We start from the raw sequence: 20,509 nt of genomic DNA on the forward strand, positions 1-20,509 counted from the left end.
TCCTTTCTGCCTTCCATTTCTTTTCAGTGGCTCCACTCGCACAACTCGGTTAAATGACTCATGAAATTGCCGCTGCGACCCATTTTGGCTCTGTATTAGTGCGGCTGTAAGTGTGTGCGTGTGTGCTGGTGCTTGTGTTTGTACTTGGTGTGCGTGTGTGTTAGTTTCAAGTGCTCGTTTATGGCAAAGCAATATTGTTTGCTCCCGTTGCCGTTCGGTTAATAATTTAGGCTTAAATACATACAACTTCCCGGCACATTGCGTATACGCCGTGCTGGACATTTTGCCAAACTGTTGACACGTGCAAACACACGCACACTGACAGATTGAGCTTACACGTACCCACACAGAGAAAAAGAAACGTAGTAGATTTACGTTCCGCACAAAATGTGCATAAATGAATATACAAAATATGTAAGGCCTTAGTAAGTGTGGAAATTCAACATCATAAATCTTAAAATAGATGAAACACAGAAGCGATTCTTTAAAGCTACTGTAATGTTTGAAGTTACAGATCGATTTATAAGTCGTTAGTCTTAACATCACCTAACTTAGTAATGATTGTAGGATGTTTAGGACTTGGATGGGATTTCAGCTCCTATTTCTTAAGGTGCCGAAGTGAAGGCCTAAGTAGCCGCAAAGCCAATTGTCGAGAGCAGAGGCGACTGCCAAATTTCGGGGGAGTGGCAAATAAATCAAAGCGCGTTGCGAAAGCGAGTGCAAGAGGTGCGGGCGTGTTAAGTGGGCTCAAGACAGGGTTGATTGAGCGCGAACTTTGTGTAAGTGCGTGGCAGGTAAAAGGAGTGGGACTGTGAGGAGTGAGGGCGGGAGGAGCTGAAGAGGCTGGAGCGGCTGCAGGTGGAAGTTTGCTAGTACTTGTGCGCTGCCGAAAGCTACTCTCGCCTGTTTAAGCCACTTAAATGTAAATACAATTCCGACAAACACGAAATAAAACCAGCTGAGTACAAAGAACGCATTTAATAGACGGCGTTGGGATGAGGGGTCTCACAGCTAAATTTGTGTACTTAAAACTTTTTATTTAAAATTAAAGCATGCTGCGGAGAAATATGTAAAAGCACTTTAAATGGAAAATCAGTTAGTTTTAATACATGCTCATTTTGATGTACCTTTCTGTCTGTCATTTAATATTTTATAATGCACTACATTTTTGCTTAAACCTGAACTAAAATATTATATTAAATCTCATGTTTTTTCTTAGGAGATAAACGATTACCTAAGCCAACAAGGGTCTTTTCTACTAAAGTTGTGCTGGTTAAGTAATTCATCTTTCCTGGGACTTGCCACAAACTGAGCCACCAACTATGGGAAACAATACACAGCAAACATCCTTCAAATGTTATCTGTGAATTTGACCACACAAGTGACTGACACACATGCACACTCAGCAGGATAAGGTCACACATATACCAGTCAAAGGAGAGGGGAAAGGAAATGGGAAGGACAGTGGACCGCAGGCTGCCTATATTTGCCTACAATGTGGTGCCATCAAATTACCGGTCTCATTTTCTATGCAGAGTCTATTATGGCCGAAAAATGTTGTCAGGCCAAAAAATGCGACAAAAAGTGGCGCTAAATTTCACACTGACACACACGCACCCAAAAACGAAACATGAGAGCCAGGGAAAAGTGTAGGAAAAAAAAGGACGTGAACTAGGACAAGGAGCAGGATGAGGAGCTGAAAGGAGAATGAGGATAAAAAAGCATTTCACATGCGTCGGACACCGCAACCGCAAATATGCAAATTTGTGCCTCGGACAGGAAAGCCGGGAATCCTCAGCTCGGATGGAATGTTGAACTTTGAACCGGTCTTGACTTGGCCAACGTTAATGCGCCAAAGTTGGCATTATCATGGTCCGAAAAGTCAGCTCGAAACAAAAACAACGTGCCAAAATGTGAATGTCCACGAACCAAAAACTTGAGTGGGGTGATAATGATTTTCGGTCGTGATTCACAACTGAATTAAATTGTTAAAAAACCAAGGCCATTTCTTTATCAAGTTTTCAGGTATTTTCTATTCTGCAGAATATTTCATATAGTAATACCTTTTATATATATAACTAGCACTTTTTATGTTGATTATTTATTTTTAATGTGTGACTTAAAGAGTTTGAAATTTACTGCGAGATATTTTTTTTATTTTTTGCAGTGTCTTAACCTTTTTTTAGCACATTTCATTTTTTTTTCATATTTTAAACTTAAGTTGGCAACCGACATTCATTCTGGTGATGATGGGACTGGCTGGGAAACTAACACAGCCCCATAAATAGGGAAAATGTCTTTGCAGTGCCAAATTGGCCAAGTCGAGGCTCAAAAACTGGACCCCGAAACGAGCGCTTTAAAAAACCATCAGCCGACATGATTTTTGTGTGCAGAAAGGAAAACTTAAATTAGTTTATTTATGCTTTGTTTGGGCGGCACTCTGCCCAATATTTCAAGGCGTCTAAAAAGAGCCAGATAACTTTGTGGTAGAGTCTTGGGCATTAAGATTTCACTGATTGAGTTGGGCTTTCTGCAGCTTTGTTTTGACAATCCCGTTTTTTTTTTGGGCAACTTTCTCCTTAAAGTTGTCAGCGAGGATCTCTTCGAGTTTCTTACACCAAAGACAAAAGACAAGCAAACAGTGCGTAAAATGTTTGAGAAGAGCGAATTAATTACACCCAACATCAGCCAGCAAAAGAAACCCTTTTTGGGGGATGGGAGGCGTGGCTTTTAATTGTGCCTTCGCATTTCCGCTTGCCTGGGTTTTTCCGGCAGCGACGCCAACTGCAAAAAGTTGCGACGAAAATTTACTTAAGATTTTTCCACGAAGCGCAGCATTAACTTTGCCGCAGTTTCAAGCCAATGATGACTCAGTAATGATCTATTTGCACGCTTTAGCGACACATTTTAGCAAAGGCTTTGAATAATTCAATTAAGCTATGCAGCTTATGGAGAGTAATATACCAGTAAAATCTGGGGTCCTATTTTATGATAATTTTCAAACATTTTGATATAACTATTATTAATTGATTAACTAACTTGAAATAAGTAAAAGGTAGTCAGCAGCTATCACTCTATTTCAAATTCCGTTGAGGAAAAATATTTATTTTAAGTCTAATAAATTTATTGACCAATGTATATACCCCAAAACGGAAAGCATAAGTTAGCTTCCCTTTTCAATATTTTATTTTGTCAAATTTTTTCGTGATGTTTAATTTGGCGCAAGCGATTAAATTTCATTGCTCTCCCATTTTTTGTTTTTTGCCGTCTTAAATAATTTGTTTTTTCTTGCGGAGGAATTAGAATTTCATTGCGCGTGAGGAGCTTTTGGGAAGCACCTCCTTGGGGCTTAGGCCAGACCCAGATCCTGGGCCGTCCAACGTATAGGCCCTGATTCCGACCTGACTGACATATCACTCGACAGGGCTCATGGCCACCTGTAAATGTGTCTGAGATATGGCCCAGGCAAATGACAAATTAGCACCATCAATTACTGAAATTTATTTTGCCAGCCTTGTTTGCCTTGGCTCTGGAATTGACCTGCCCCCTTCGCCCCCACTGGCTGCCTACGGACTCATTTGTTGTACTTAATTTGGGTGCCATGCGTTCCTACATGCACTTGAAGAAATGTTGTAGTTTCCAAAATGCATTCAATACTTTTAAGTTAGTACTTTTACCTCAACTTCTACGCACAGTTTTGCTTTAAAATTTAAATTTAAATTTTTGGTTTCAGCAGCAAAATGTGGTTTATGGCATTCTTTTTTATGGGATCAAAATACAACCAAAGTTCCACGCGAACTATGTTTTTGTTTGAGTGCCTGTCCATTTTTGTGGTCATGAAACGGAAACGTTAAAAAAAGTCAACGGAATGAGCATTTTGGCATTGTCCTTCCCACTTTCAGCCGCTTACTCCCTGCCCGCCTCTCTGCCACAGTCAAGTGCTGCAAGGGGAAGGGGTGGTTGGCCGGAAGTGGGTGGGTTGGAAAGGGGGTGGACTGAGCCAAATGAGTTTTATGATGAGCTGCTGCGGCTGCTGTTGATTTACGTTAGTTTTGTTTGTGTTGCACTAGTTGAAAATGCTTGGAAGGCAACATCAACTAACTAACTAACTGTTTTGTCACACACACTCATAGGAGTGTAAGGCCAACCACCCACACACATGCACTTGTCTGGGTGTCTAGTGATAACTGAAAACAAAAGTTTCGCACTGTGATTTATGTGCCTTTGGGTTTAGCTTTGGATTTAGCGTGAAATTGTTCAGGGATACGACATTCAAGGCTGGAAAATGAAAGTTTCCCGGTAGCAGTTAAAGAACTCGAATCATTTAAATGAATGTATCTAGCGTAACTTTAAACTATGTATCTGTAAAGGATTGCCATTCATGGCCCGGATGAAACCCACACAAATGAGGGTTCTATAAATGGAATAAACTTCCCGAAGTAAATGTGCAATAAAAAATTAATACATTCATCTATTTTTGCGCGCTCAACTCTTTTTCCCCCTTACTCCCGGAGACTGACACTCCATCATTAACTACATATCAGACTGCCCCAATCGAAAGCAAAGCTGGGCTTCTATTTATATTTATCATTTGTATTCCGCCCCTTTTGGAGCACAATCACCATCAGGACCATCAGACCCAGACCCAGACCCATACCACAGATTTCCGCCCGAAAGAAACTCATATCAATGTCGCCATTGGAAAGGCAAACCAATCAAACATCAAACAGCATTCCATCATTGTCAGCAGCAGCAGCCATTACCAGAATATGGCTATATATTCGGGGACGGAGACAATGATGACCCGGAGATAGCCGGAAAAATGGGGGAACGGAGGTGAAACATTTATGAGTTCATGTGACATAATACTAAATATTCAAAGAGCAAATGTTGATGCATCCATTGGGCCAGAGCCTTTCATTCATGGACCCATTTGCCGCAGCGGAAATACAGTTTGCGGCCCATGAAATTCGCTGTCGTTGGCCACAGTTCTACTCTCCGCTGGAGTATGACTCTTCGGCCACTTCAAACAATGGCACCGCAATTTATGCCGCACAATTTGCAGTCGCCTACACTGGGAAAATCAATCGAAAAACTTCAAATACATCGATCGTTTGCCAATTAGATATGCAGTGTCTTGTATCTCTAACTAAAGTTATGGATTATTTCCGCTTTGCCCTAGTATTCATTGCGCTCTACGATCCAAATTGAATTTTCTTGCCATGTAAGTCACTTTAGTCCGACCAAATGGAATAAGTTTTTCGATTTGCTAAACTATGGCTGATTGCTCGATTGCCGAATCAAACCAGAGTGAAATCACTTGCACACGCTCCCGTTATTGACGCACATCCATCAGATTCGCCAAATCTGTATCTATACTCGCCCACTTAAGTGCATTATACATCATTTGGGGTGTGTGTGTGCAATGGAGCCAAACAAGCTGCTGGAACATTGCTGGCTTATCTATTGAAAATATATATTTAAATCTGAATCGATTTCGCTTGTCTGGCGCAAAAGGGCGAAGGGTTAGTGGCAAGCTGGTCGCCTTGGTCAACCCCTATCAACAAGTCTTCGGTCTAAAGCTCTTGAGCCACAAAATCCCTTGGTCGGGGTTTCAGCTGGCAGATGGGGATGTTCTTAGAGGTTTACAGTGTGTGTGTGGGGGATTTCAAATTAAGAAGCAGGAGTCACAATCAACATTCAACCGAGACGTGAGCGTTGTTGTTGGTGTTATTTTTATGCAAATATTACGCATATGCTGTTGAAATCTGACTAAGTGGATGCAAGAATGGGTATTAGGGGTGTTTTGCTTTCACGTGGATAACATATTTGGGTATATCAAATATTTAAAATAATATAACTAAAGCTATCAATAAATTATAAGCACCCTAACAGGAATTGAGCTTATAGCATTATATTATCATAATGACATCATAACACTAATTGAAATTTGTAAATTAGTGATCATCATGCATCAACATATTTTATTATAGGAAGTGAATGCACCAACAGTATAGTATAGTCTTCAATTTACTGATAAAATTTGCTTTAAACGTCTACTTCCATTAGGAAAACAAATAATTAATGCATCCCCTTTGTTTTCAGCCCCTTGTAATTTGAAGAATGAATGTAAATTCCATTTGAGTAGTCAACCCAATTTGTAATTTGAAGAACATTAACATATGTCGATGGGGCTGCGAAACAAATAATGTGTAAATGTGAAGGATTCGTTTTGTGCAATTTCTGTTTCCATAATTCAGCAAATTCACGGAAAATGCTTTTTGATTGTACCCAAATTTGCATTTCAAGCGGCTCAATTTAATTTCAGAATCACGTGATATATGTAATGGTCGTTTTCACATGCGATCCAGTCATAATTTAGGTCACAAGTTTGCGCTATTCCCCCATCGCCGAAACAAATAGCGAGGTCATTTCGCTGGCGTCTTGAGTAAATTAGCTTTGGTTATTGGCCAGGCCAAGAGCATTCGGCTGCCACGAGTGCCGTTTGGCATATTAATATTATGCGACGCAGATTGAAACAAATACGGCAAATGCCTAATTATATTTTGTTCGTCAACCACGATGAAGAAGCTTATGCCAGAGAACGGACTTAGGTGGCTTGCAAAAAATTCGTACTTGGAATAACAATTAAGTCGTACTGAGTGGCAAATACTATTTTCACTGGGAAAACGTCATTATTATACAATTTTTAAGAAGATTTTTCTAGTTTGTAGTGTTCCGTTTTGAGTCCTACTTATGTTAAGTCTGAAAATGTCATAAAAACTAAAGTAGTTCACTCAAAAAGTCATATTCCTCACCTAGGGACTTCCCCACACTTGTAAACTCACGCATAAGCGAAACAAAAAAAATGGAGATGGTCTGAAACTTTCCCCAACAATGGTCAATGTCCCTGAATTCCCTTAAGTGAAATCGGGAGAAGAAGGAAAATCAGTTTCCCTATTTTCTTTGGCTCGACTTTCCATTTGTTTTTCGTCCAAGTTTTGGGTTCTGTCTGTGTTTTAGTTGCTGTCTTTTTTCCAGAGGCTTCTTCTCCCTGCACAGAATGTTTATTTTTGCTTACACTTATCAAAATATTGTGCGCACACATATTGTTTCGCCTGGCTGTCTGCATCAAGCATAAAGATATCGGAGTTGGGTCAACTGGAGAGTTCTGACCCCGACCCCTAGTCACACCCGACCACCTCCTAGTTTGCCCCAAGTCAACAGGAAAAACAGAAGGAGACATATGTTTCAAGATGAAACTAAGGAGAATATGAGATGCTCTTGGTACCATATAAATTTTATTGAAAATGAATTAAAATGTCTAATGGATAACTTTTGTACACCACTTGCACTTTAAATTAAGAATTTTTGCACTGGCATAAAAATCATTTATAGTTCTTTTAAAGGCTAGGAAAATGGTTTAATAGTAACGCTTATAAAATCTTCCTTTTTTAACTAACAAATGAAGCCCGGAAGTTAAGCTGGATTGCTTCCAGTGCCCGCTGAGGAAATTGTAATGCCCTTAAACCGAAATATTAAGACAGTACAGGAAAACAATGGGTAAGAGATTGAGATGGGGATCGATACACAAAAAATTATCTGCCATGCCACATTCTGTTGAATTTTTCAGCATGTGCGTGTGTGTGTGGGGGTGAGTGGCGTAACTTTCCCCTTGTGGTCCGGGTTCAACCACCCACTGCCCTCCCACCCAACGACCTTCCCCAACCACCCATCGTCAGCACACTTTATTTGCCCAGTTTGCCGCTGCTTAAGTTACTTTCGCTTTACGCTTGAATTTCCTTTCCTTAGCCTTTTGGTTTTTCCTTGAATCTTTTGCCGCTTTCTGGTTTTCCCCTTTGCTGTCGCATGGTTTTTCCTTAGCTCAGCAGCTCATTTTCCATCGGGCGTGTGTGCGTGATTTTTTGTTTCCTCGCAACGCTTTGTTTCTGTATTTCCTGCGTCTGTTATTTTCATAAATAAATTTGCATGTCAAATGACATTGTTTATGGTATTTCTATATGAAAGACATATATCACTTGGCCAGATGGAATTGTTGTGCCCTCATCAGTCGCCGTTTTTGGGGTGTGGGTGTGCATCACACGTTGTTGACATCTTTGTTAAAATATGTTTACAAGCTGAAATTAGTAACAGCGTTTGCCATCCCCTAGATGTGCGTACATATCTGTTTCTCCGACTTTGTTTGCCTGGATGTCAAAGTTGACAAGCGAAATGAATTCGTAATTGAGTTTTCCGATATGTTTTCCAAGAGCTCCAAGGCTGGAGCAGCCGCTCATATTTAATTTGAATAAGAAATTAGCAACTTCTTTTCAGGATGACAAATTTTCCATACCGCTTGCATACCAAAAGTTCGCTTCAGCTGAGAAAGACTTGGCCAAAATAATGGGACATTTTGGATAAGAAAACTCGAATTAATATTCATTAAAAATGCATATGTTGCTTAAACTTACATAAAATCAGTTAAATCCACAGTGTGCCAATACAATTGTTTTATTTCCACAATATAAAGAAACATTGCTTGCTGTTCTTTTGATTTTTTAATCTATATAACAATTTGTAATTTAGTTTCAGTATTCAAGGGAGGCGCCAATCTGGCGGCGGTTTTCCCATCCGGATCAAAGTTTTTGCCTAGGCCGTAATTATTTCCACGTTCTTATCGACGCAGCAACAAACAGCCATAATTATTGCGGATAAGTCAAGCGCAGCACATTTGTTGCCTCCTTGCTGGATCCCCAATAAAAATGCCTTCCTGATTAGCGTGCTCAGCATGTGCCGTGAACTTGTCTTATCTCCCCGGCTTGGCTTAGACCAATCCCCACCACATCTCGGAAAACTCGAGAAGAAATTTATAATATATCGCTGGGCTAACAAAGGGGATTGCTCATAAGCCAAATAAAGAGTGGGATGTGAGGCCAAAGAAATTATGTCACAGCTTACTGAGATTTTGTCGAATACTTGAGGAAAAAGCGAAGGAGACAAAAAGATAAAAAAAGTTGAGAAAATGCTTTGAAAAATGGCTTAATTGTGGTAGATTGCACTGGTTGAACTGATAATATATTTGTTGAAAAAAAAAATCTATGTAAGACTTAACAATACTAATACGGAAATTTTATTGCACGCATACTTTACACAAATAGACACTACACTTTATACTTCGATCAAGATACTTTCAATAGAGTTGAAGTGGTACGCCCAAGGAAGATTTTATATGAAGTGAGCGCACATTCTGCCAGTTATCCTTCAGCAAGGACACTAAAAAGTTGATTGATATTGCTATGTTTTGAGCTAGTTCCTCTGGTTGCATGCCAACATGGCCAACATTAACGGAAAGACATTCCATCCTTTTCATTTGCTTCTTTTTGGTAGATAGTATATTGATTTTGGAGCTCATGGATTCCCCACGGGCCAAAGGAGTGAGAAACTTGCCCGCATTGGTAAGACCAGGACCCAGTAGCCTTGGGATCTGCTTGATTATCGATTCGGAGGCTAGGAAGACATCGTAAGCTTTGGACAACTTCTTTGTCAACTTGGGATCTTTGTTCAGCCTTTTCAAAGCCTCCACATCCAGGCAATCAACTCCTATGGATTTGGCCTCATAACAGTGCTCCTGATCCCCGAAGACGCAGACCTTTAGCTGTGGAACCGCCAGCTGATGCAGTAGTATACTTCCATGGAACCGCTTGCATTTGTCAGGATCATAGTCCCTGAGCCCAATCTGCAGCTCCACCGTCTCCAGGCAGTCTGGTCCTTTGGCCTGTGAGTTAAGCAGGATATTTTTGACAGCAGCGTAAATCGTATCGCGAGAAACTTTCGACGCCATAATTTATGATCAGCTGTGAGCAACAAAAGTATTTAAACAATTTAACACAAAAATTGAATGTTTTGTAGACAGTTAAGTTATGGGTATCTTTTGACCAATTCAAAATTCACATTTTTCAAAGTTACTTAATATCTAACCATTGTTGAAAATATTAAAACAATACCAGTAATTACCTAATCTTTCTAAGTGCTATATACGCAAATTTAATTGAAGTCGATTCATTTATTTTGTGCATCTATAAAGTCATTAGCTCAATTCGCAGAAACTCATAAATCGCTTGGCCGAATTCCTTGCAGTGCTGCAGCTCGTTGTGTCCTTATGGTTCCAGGCTGTGCATAATTGATTGGCCAAACTGCAATCGATTTTCCGACCTGAGGCTCCAGTGCACTTCGCCACCGGCGAAATTGTAAATTCCAAATGCCGCACGCCAGATGCCACTTTCCACTCGAAATCCGGCAGCTGAGCTGGTTAGGTTCAGCAGTTCAGCAGTTCAGAGGTTCAGGTCAGTTCTACTCAGGTGAGATGGGTTCGGTTTCCTTCGGTTGGGCTGACATCCGCCGAGTTTTGCGCTAATTAGGGGAGTGTTGCCGCCAGGTTTTTGGGCCAGCACTTTTGCAGCGTTGACAACATTTGTCGTCCTGGGGTCAGAATGCAGTTGGAAATGCAGGCAGGGCTTTCTGGCTTGTGTGTAATTATAAACGGAATTATAAGCTGTGGCCGTGCTCCGTGTGCAGCGGAGATTAAAGTGGAAATTGCAATTCTGGCTGCTCTCTGCTGTCTGCTATGATCAAGATCCTTGTAACGGGAGGATGTGCACGGACATCACGGCGACGATGAGGATTTGTTACCTGCCACTGCTAATTTACACATTTTGATTGCTCCCGACTGCCGATGGGGAATCACCGCCCCACACAATTCCCATTCAGCCGCATTGTCGCCTTCACTGATAACATTATAGGGCATTTTTCTACAGCTTAATGCATAATTTGCGTCCAGGGAATAAAGGCAGCGAGGAGTAGCAAAACAGCTAGAAAAGCATACCTAAATAAGTAAATTAAATAAGAGAAAGTACATTTGTACTTTGTACATATAATGATTACACCTAAATCAATATTATGATGTATGAGAAATAGTTATAATAGAGTTAAAAATAATTACATTTTATTTTCATTGAGATATATACCACACTGTTCTTTCCAGTGTAGCACTTTCCCAAGCCCAAGTCGACGATTTTCCGGGTGGCGATGGGTGACTACTTTGGAAGTACTTACTGCCCTTAGATTATTTCACGTTGAGCTGCTTATTGGGCGGCATTTTCGGGATTTGCCTCTGCCAAGGAGCCTAGTTGCTCGACTCTGGCTTTCCTCCTTATCAAGATGTTGCTACTATTTTCTCGATTCCAATTGAATTGTCACCAAAGTGGGAGAAGTTAAGCCATTTTGCTGGTACGATTACAGGCTAATGGTAAGTGATGTATCAAAATCGAAGGCGAAATAAATAAGAAGAAATTGTGTCTTCAATGCTCTGCTAATTTGCCTTCTTCTTCAGCAATAAAAATTAGTTTAAAACACTTTCGAACCAGCACTAAATTGCAAGCTTTATAAAGTGTCTATATCTCATCCAAAGGAAGTTCCATCAGCTATCATCTGCCATTTGTAGAAAGCTGACCCTCCCACAAGCCATCGCACAACTCACAAATGTTAAATGTCCTCCGTGTACTGATAGTCGATTTGTAAATGCCGAAACGTTCAATGTCCTCTTTCGGCCATATCATCTAGAATACAGTATGTGTGCGAATATATTCCCTGGCCAAAGACATAGCCAGAGTTTTTCGCATTTTTGCACTTTCGGGCCAAACCTTTTTCTAATAGCAAATGTCAATTTATTTGGGGTAGAGGGAAAAAACTAATAAGCAAATACTTCGCATAATTTGGTCTGAAGCTTCAGGACTTTAACACGCCAGGGGACACGGACTTTTGGGCTCGGACCACTGACGTAATCAAATCGACTATCAGTAAGAGATATGTATGCGCATCAATGTGCCCGAAGGGTTGGGGGCGGCCTCATTCGCCCCATATCCTTCCTATATCACCTCCCCTTTTTTTGGCCCCATATATCTACCCACATATATGTATATCCGCATCCGATGGCCATGGCAAACAATTTGGACGAGAAAGGGACACACTGGGTGCCATGCCTGCAGCTGACTCTTTTTTTGAACTGTCCCTAACAGTGCGTAAATTGCCATTTTCAAATACATTTCAATCCGCACATACATATCAGAATGTATATTCGGAGAATTTTTCGGGGGACAACAAAAGTTTAAATACTCTTGGCGAGGCTATATCAAACTTGCCAAATGGTCGTTGAATGTTTTGCATTGCAAATCGATAAAGGGAATTAGCTTAACGGCAGTTAAACTCGTGTATTGTAAATAAATATGATTTTTGTTTTACACTTTATATACCTAAAGGGAATATATTTCAAAGTTGTTTCGACGAGGCTTAAAAAATAAGTCAAATATGTAGTTATCTAACTGAGCACATATATCGTTCTGTATTCAACAAAAACCGTGATTGACTTTGGCATTTTTTGTTTTCATTTTTCTGTAATATGTTACTTAATTATTTATTAATCTGTCTTCAGTCAGCGAATTGGAACGTCGTTAAATATTTATGAAAAGTCCCTCTGGCATTGCGTAGAATTTTCTTTATGTATGGCGCTGAAGTTCTTGGGATGAATGCGATTTTTATTGCTTTTGATGCCTGACCTTTCCTATGTCAATCAGCTTCGAATGGCGACTGCTGGCGGATCTCGCATTCCGCATACGCCCTGATGGCCCGTTCTCGTAATGCGAGTGCCAAACAAAAACTTCAATTGTCAACTGCTGACGCCTGATTCACGCTTCTGTTTGTTGCTGCCACTGCTGTTGTGTTTTGCCCTGTTATTGCACTGTCATTTTATCGCCGGCGTAGACTGTCTTTGATCTCGGCACGCGCCTCGAACTATGCAAACCATTTTCCACCACCCCCAACGCTCGACCTTTTCGCACGCACGTGCCTGAAATGTCAGCGTCGATTTTCACACCCACACATGGTCACATTTGGAAAAGTTTAGCATACCTTCGGACCAGCAAAGACCAGGCTTGGTGGATGATGGTCTGGTAATAGTACTGAAATTCGATGGGAATTTTATAGATTTTTCAAGGCAAGAAACCCATTTCCTGCAACTGAGAGTTTTTTCACACTAATTTGGAAAATAATATTTCAACGAAATCATCATTAAGTTATTTTACGAACTTTCCATCATAACATCGAGGTATCATAATCCTCGAACTGAAAAAGCTCTACATCAGTACCTTGAGTAGGTTAACAACATCCACCCATAACATCCCACCGAATAGTTGCTGCTCCACCATTATGTTTTATAATCATTTTACAACCGGTGTGATATTTAGAATACGACCGAAAGTTGCTTCATCGTTTCGGTTTTTAGGGAAAGTTTGCCATGGCCACAGCATATCTCCCTTGCCCACCAAATGTGGTTTTTAGTTGCAGGCGTGGGCGGATGGTGGCCAAAGTTGGTAGCAGCGCCACATGGCAGATGTGTTTGGCTGCCGTTGCTGTTGTTTCCTTTTTTTTATAGTGCTGGCCATAAAGTACTTAAAAGTTTCATTTTACGCCTATTTTGCTGGACGAGAGCCCCATTACCAGAGAGCGAGAGAGAGAGAGGGAGACACCAAGTGACCAACTGACCTGGCCGGAATTCACCAGATTTGCCTGTCCGCCTCTGGCTGGCAAAAATCCAATTTGCCAACATTTTAACAATCATTGCCGTCGGGCACTTCAGCAACTCATATTGTGGCCATCCACTTTTAATTGCTTGCCTAAACAAATAATATTTGAGTAGCATATTTCTAGAGATTTGGTTGGTTATGCACACAGAAAACAAATGCGATCAAATGTTTTTGTTTTTTATCTGTAGCTGTCTTTTGTATTGTGGACACCCATAAAGGATTAAAAGTAAAGGAGGAGCTGTTTTCGCTTTCAAATTTGCTTTGCATTTGTTGGGTTGAACATTTTGTTCAAGTGCACCAATTAATAGCTGAGAAAAAGCGTAAAGTGGTATTAAGACAGCCAAAAGGTCAAGGGAATGGGCCAAGACGCTAGGCGATTGGCATGTAAATTGCTCGTCAGCTCGTCGAGAGCTCCAAACTGGAACTCATCCTTCCGCACAGAAAGTTGTGCCTATCAATATGCCGGCCTGATGAATGCCATCATCATCATCATCTTGGTTCGTCCGTGGGCTCGTCGTAGTAAAAATTTTAATAACTGTATTCTGCAGAGGACATTGAATGTCCTGAGCCAGCTTGTTTATATTTCCTTTCGCGGCCTCACTGCGCCGAAAGTTTTTTAACAATTTATTTTTATTTTAGATACATTTTTTAGCAGCTCCCTCGGTTTCGCCTTTTGCCGTTTGCTCCACTTAAATACAAAACGTCCGCCCGCCTGCTAATGGCTTTTCTGCCCGGAAAACTGGGCGTGGCAAAGTGGAGAGAATCTGGTTCGGTTTGGCGGTTCTCGTAAACTATGAGTGCTTTGGCCTGAGTGGGCAGAATGGAAAACGGAAAACTGATAGCGAAATTTTCTTGTGCTTCAGCTGCGGATCAATGCAACATGGCTCCTTGCGTGGCCACTTAAAAATGGTAAGGCAAATTTATCATGATTGTGGCGGAGAATTTGTAGAAAACTTAAAAAACTCTGAGATGGCCAAAGAAAACTTATAAATGGCTGAAATGGGATTAAATCTGTCTGCCATTGAGAGTCAAATTAGTCTAGATAGATATTAAAGCTGGTTGGTTCACCAACTATGAAGCATCACAGAACTATTTTTGTTTTTAACTACTTTTATTTTAAATAAAATATTAATATATATAAATAATTATATTGCTTAGCATCTGTTTTGCAAAAATAGCTTTTTGTTTTAAAAGCGAGCATTAGGCTTGTTTAAACTTAAGGTAAGATAGCATAAATGTGGCTTCTTTTTTATGTGGCAACCTTTTGTGGACGACCTGTGTGCGGCTTGAATGCAAAATTTGTTGCACCCTGCGAATGCCATCGTCATTGTGCCATTTTTATGTGAGCTAATAAAAATGCAAAATGAGTGCCAACTAAAGTAAACATAAATCGCATAAAATACAAATTAAATGCTTGCCCAATGGGGCGACACTCCTCACTTTTCCCCATTCTTCTGCTTTCTTTTTCCACCGTCTCCTATTCTCTGTCTCCTATGCATATCGGCCATTTATATGCGGTGCTTTCTGTCTACGTAATTGTCCTGCCGCCCCACCTCCGCCCCCTTTCGCATTCTCTGTTGTGGGTGTCGCCCTTGTGGCCTGGCATTCCATGGATTGCTTAGTTTCTTCGGGGCAGACTCCTGCACTGCAGTAAAACTTTCTACTAAAATCTATTGGAAGAATTAAGAATTCGATAAATTATAGGAAGTTCCTTCTTACTGAGTCAAAATAGAATCCCTTAGTCCTTGACCTATGTATACTATGTATGTTTACCTTATTTACATTAATTCTTATAGCCATTTTTCCCAGTGTACTCTCATTTTCCTGCTTTTGGCCAGCTGCATGTCTATGCATGCAAAATGTTTTTCATGCTCGAGACTTCGCCAGGCGGCAAAAGGACCAAAAGGGGAGGGGGGAATAGGAGGCGACTCGAACTGTGGGATCTCGTTTCCAGTTGCTTTCTACTTTTTGTGTTTGCACAAGTGTCCGTTGCGGTTGAAAGGTGAACATGACGTTGGCACATTGCAGGTGCTCACCGTGCCGCAACACCGACCCAATCCGCACCCTGCACCCCACACACTGCCCCCTGTGTGTTAGATGAAAAATAAACACTATGCAGCATGTCCAGCTCCGACATTTTCCCTTTTTTTCTTTGGCATTCTTTGGCGCCCCCTGCTCAAGATGATTTACAATGCTTTGTGCTTCTACCTGTCTGGCCACTCACCCCCTTAATTTGCCCCCTTAATGTCCCCTATTCAATCGCCTTTCACTCCCCTTTCACTCGCCCTAATCTACCGAACTCATTTACCTGCCTCCTTGCGCTTGTCGCATAATCGTTTCGGTCTTAAAGGCTACGCCATCGGTTGAACATGCATTGAAAGGCATTCCCCCGGCGGTTGATCCTTGCCGCGCCCCCATTGCCCACCCCTTTTCCGTCCTTGCATAATGAAAAACAACACAGCACGAGGAAAAAATGAGGAAAATCGAGAAGAAAATAATAATAAAGCACTTGAAACAAACGTTTTCAGTAAATTAGCTCCTTTTGTTGGGCCATAAAAAATTCGCCAGCCAGAAGGAGCTAGGCGATGGTTACACTGAGCACTAATTGGGGAACTAAAATGTTGATTTTAATCTTAAGCTCTTTCTAAGTACGGAGAGACTTAAGTAAGTAATTCTATTCATTTCTATTTTCAGGAAGTATTCTTTTTGATCACATTTACATACATCTCATACGTTACTTTTAATACATGTTTCCTTCAAACCAAAAAGTTGCTTGACTGTATAAATAATACAGCTGCGTGGAACTTTTGTTTCCTAAGTGGACTCTTTCTAATTTTGTCAGTGCATGACTTTTGCGTGCGCTCCACCGAGCGGCGGCTAAAAAACTTTGGCTGCCTTCCGCGAGGCGCCTGCAAGTAGGCAACAATATTCTTTGTTGTTCGTTGTGAGCGGCAGCCATGAAGTTATTATTATATGCGCCGCACTTGCATGTGTGTGCCAGTGTGTGTGTGCTGGAGTTTACTAGCTCGGTGTAGCATACTTTTCAGCTTGCGTGGCTGTTGTGTGTTAAAGTTGGCCAGTCCTCTGCCGCTGCCACGCCCCTCGGCCCCCGCCCACCGGCTCTGTCAACTTGGCCGCACATTTGTGATTTATGTGGCAAGCCAACTGGAATTTTACACAGGCCAGCTTGGCATTCTTTTGGGCCTGCTCAAAAGTGGGCAAATTATTTCAGTTTCCATTATCGTATTGCCATGATTGCCAGCCGGAGTTTGGCTCTTTGCTATTTATTTACCGGATTGCCGGGCGGACTTTCATTGCCTGGTTTTTGTGGCTTATTAACCCACTTTTGTTGCGGACTGGCTGTTATTCCGTCATAAGTAATGCATTGTCTTATCTTTTTCTCTATTTTATTTTGGCAAAGGTCAAAGGACTTGCGCTCAACATGCTTACCGGTAAAATCGATTTGTGGACAGGATAAAATCAAGATTTTCGTATGGCCTGTCTATTTATATCAGGCTTAAGTGAATTAATTGAGCTTTTAGTCAGTAGACACACGCGCCGAGCATGACATTGTTAAGATAATATCTCCATTTTTCCTAGAATTTGTGTAATAATAAATAAAGAGGTAATGAATACTATAAGTGGTACTACATTAAGTCGTTTAATAGAAATATGATTTATTCAGATATAGTACAATAATATCATTTAATATACTAAGTGCAAATTGTTTAAATGCTATTTCCAGTTTATAGCCCATTTTATTATTTCTTTTCCTTGTCCAGAAAATGCTTTTAGTCAGTTCGCATTACGAAAAATAGTATCGAACACACGTAATGTGTTGTTTGCTATTGAATTGAAATATAATATTTGGAAATAGATTGTTTAATTGATTTCGCATGTAAGCTTGGAGCCATTTAAGATGCCAAAAATGAAGTGACAGAGAGTTTATGAAATATTTTCCAAGTTATTGTGGCTATTGTTGATTGTGTCTGCCTCCTTGTTAGTTCTGCGCACTTTAACTTTCGGAAACATTTCGCAAACAAAAGTTGCCAGCACAAATTGGCCACAAATTGCTCATATTGTAACAACTCACTTAGGATCTCCATCTTCTTTTCTTCTTCTTGTAGCCTCTGCGGCCATTTCCCATTTCCGTTTTCAACTTTTATGTTTGCATTTCCATTCACACGCACGCTCACACGCTCACTCACACTAGCTCACATGTGGACTGGAGTTGAGTTTTATGTGAGCGTTGCGCTCTAATTTTTTGAAACCAATAGTTGTCCAATCAATTTCAAGTGCCCGGCACTAACTTAAATCTACATAAAAATGGGCGAGCACGCACACGCAGCAATGGCAAAGAAAATGGGGAAATCCGTACCAACACACGCACAAGGCCAGCCATAAAATTCATTGTTGACGCATAACGGCGACCAAAAAAGATGGCTAAAAAGAGAGCGATGGCGTCGGCGTCTAGGAATTTCGCATGTATAAATTTCCACAACCGCCGACGAGAAGAAGATGCAGGTCCATTGGAAAAACCAACAAAACAAACTGCAGCGAGAGGAAATGCAGACAGAAAGCCTGAAGAATGGCTGCCAAAATGCTGGCAACAATGGGAGCGGTATGAAAACGGAGGACTGGGACATTGCTGCATCAGGATGCGACTTGAAGGGTATCCTTTAAAAGGATATGTTTAAAAAATAGTTGTGTTAGATTATACAATGCATATTATGTTATATTAAGCTTAACTTGGGCTCCTTGTGCTCTTCTTTTTCAAAATTGGAAGTACATATGTTATTTTACCTGTAAACTGTTTCTTCTTAAGTGTTTTCAATTTAAAATAAATCGTAAGAAATCAATGATTTAGGACCTAATACATATAATAACTAAAATAGTAAACAGCAAGCTCTTGCAATGCACACAAGTACATACTTTCTAAGTTTAACCATGTATTTCGTGTTTGTCGTCTCCGCTTGCCTGGAATATTTTATTTAGAACCGAAAACATTGCCTTTTGCTGTCCTGACAAGGCGAATGGCCTTTCTGATTGGTATTCCGACTGGCTCCCTGGGCTGCTCGATTTTCGAGAAACAGCAATCCCCTCTGACAAAGGCATATAAAATTGAAAGAGCCAGCCGGCGCTTTGGACTGCCTGTGCGCCTCTGCCTATTTTGCAATTAATGAAAAAATCTAGCGAAATGAATTTTTTAAGTCAATAGCTGGGCCAACTGAGGGCCTGCCATCGAAATGGGTCATGTTTGCCATGGTGTAATGTGTAGAATGATTGCAACTTTAAAAAGCAAACAAACAAAGCCGAGCCGGTGGAGGCAATGGCTATGGCTCTGGATCTGAATCTGGATGAGAAACTGGATGTGAATCTGCAGCCCACGCCCCGCAAGATAAATAGCAAACAGCCTTGTGGGGGAGGAGTAAGCAAACAAGGAGCGAGCAAAACGGAACGAATGTCCGCTCCCATTTTCATGCCTTCAAACACGTTGAAAAAAATTAAGTATTTTAGAGAACATAAACTGGAAAACATGATAATTGTATCTTAAAATGTGGATAGCGATTTTCATACCATAAATCGGTGTGTTATGCAATCAAAACACATTTTCAAGTGCTGAGTCTAAGGTAATGTTTTGTTTCAGTGCATGAAAATCCTGCAGTTGCCAGTAGTAGACTTTGAATGGCAGGCGTCAGTTGGAAACTTGCTGGGGAGGAATAGAGGAGTACGAAGTGGCAGGAGCCATCGAAGCTGCACTTGGCCAATGCACCGGAGTACTTACAGACTGGCGCAGACTGCTTCCTGTCTTCCGATTCTCTTGCATCCTGCGCTGCCATCCACAATGGCCGCTGATTGCCAGAGTCGCAAGATGGCCAAAGGACCTCGGTTTCAGCCGCCCTCAAGTGGCCAAAGGTGGATGGCTGCTGAGCGAAGTTCTCAGCACTTTAAAGGAGTCTTGGATGCCCCGCAGTTTGCCCATTCACTCGCTTATCCCGCCCCCAATCTGCAAATCCGTCGGCTCATCTAAATGCAGCCTGCAGGCGGTATTCCCATTCGCCGAGTTGCCCACATTGATTACGAGCGCCAGCAGATGGGCTGAAACAAAGGGTCTCATCATCTGCATCCAACTGGGATGCATATTCACCTGATGCCTGGCTCCGATCTCAAGCTGCCGAATAGCAATAAAGGGGTACACAAGTAATCCGCTTTCACAGGACTAAGGGTCCTCGTAGAGCAGAGAAGCTCTAGAGCAGTGGAGCACTGGAGCAAGTGCTTGAATACGGCTGATTTTGTTAAATCGAAACAAATACTCAGTAGTCTGCATTCATTTAAAAAAAGCACTGTGAAAAAATATTAAGCCATTTATACAGAATCCTATTAACGCTGATTTTTGGATTATTGGTTGCATTTCATTATTTTTATTTTCACTTTTTCCAGTGCTGCTAAGCTGAGGCTTTGGATCAGTTGCAGTTCTGCTGCTAGAGATACTACATGAGATACAAATGTATCTATTATCTCGTCGTAATTAAAAACTCGCCTTTAAACGTTTTATAAGTGCCAGTCAAATGAATTGCAAATGATTTGTAAAAACATCAGCCAGCAGTTTACAATTACCAACACACCCACACACGACCGTAAAAGCCAGAAAGCAGAGGGCAAAAACATCCGTTGAACTCGCTGAATGGCTGCTCCTTTGGATCCTTTGGATGCTTTGGATCCGTTTCCTCCTCTGCGGCGCTCAAAGGCTCGTGCCTTCTGATTAAAAATGGCGAGTGCCAGCTGCAACATCAGGGCAAATCGGTTGGAATGGGTTGGTTGGTAAGGTATGGCGGAGCGACCCTTTTAACCCAGATTGAAAAAACTCGAAA

At 41.1% G+C, this 20,509-nt stretch overlaps 1 protein-coding gene across 1 annotated transcript; it reads right to left on the bottom strand.

Moving 5' to 3' along the window:
- Positions 1 to 9,107: 9,107 nt before the first annotated feature.
- LOC27207437 (60S ribosomal protein L10a-2) lies at positions 9,108 to 9,937 on the bottom strand. The gene has a single exon (XM_016183121.3). The coding sequence runs from the start codon at positions 9,839 to 9,841 to the stop codon at positions 9,191 to 9,193; it is 651 nt and encodes a 216-aa protein (XP_016034653.1). The 5' UTR covers positions 9,842 to 9,937; the 3' UTR covers positions 9,108 to 9,190.
- Positions 9,938 to 20,509: the final 10,572 nt, after the last annotated feature.

This window comes from Drosophila simulans, chromosome 3R (assembly GCF_016746395.2).
Source record: "Drosophila simulans strain w501 chromosome 3R, Prin_Dsim_3.1, whole genome shotgun sequence".
Classification (NCBI taxonomy): domain Eukaryota; kingdom Metazoa; phylum Arthropoda; class Insecta; order Diptera; family Drosophilidae; genus Drosophila; species Drosophila simulans.

Excerpts from the sequence above, each read along its gene's own strand:
- LOC27207437 (XM_016183121.3), bottom strand. The coding sequence starts at position 9,841 with ATGGCGTCGAAAGTTTCTCGCGATACGATTTACGCTGCTGTCAAAAAT.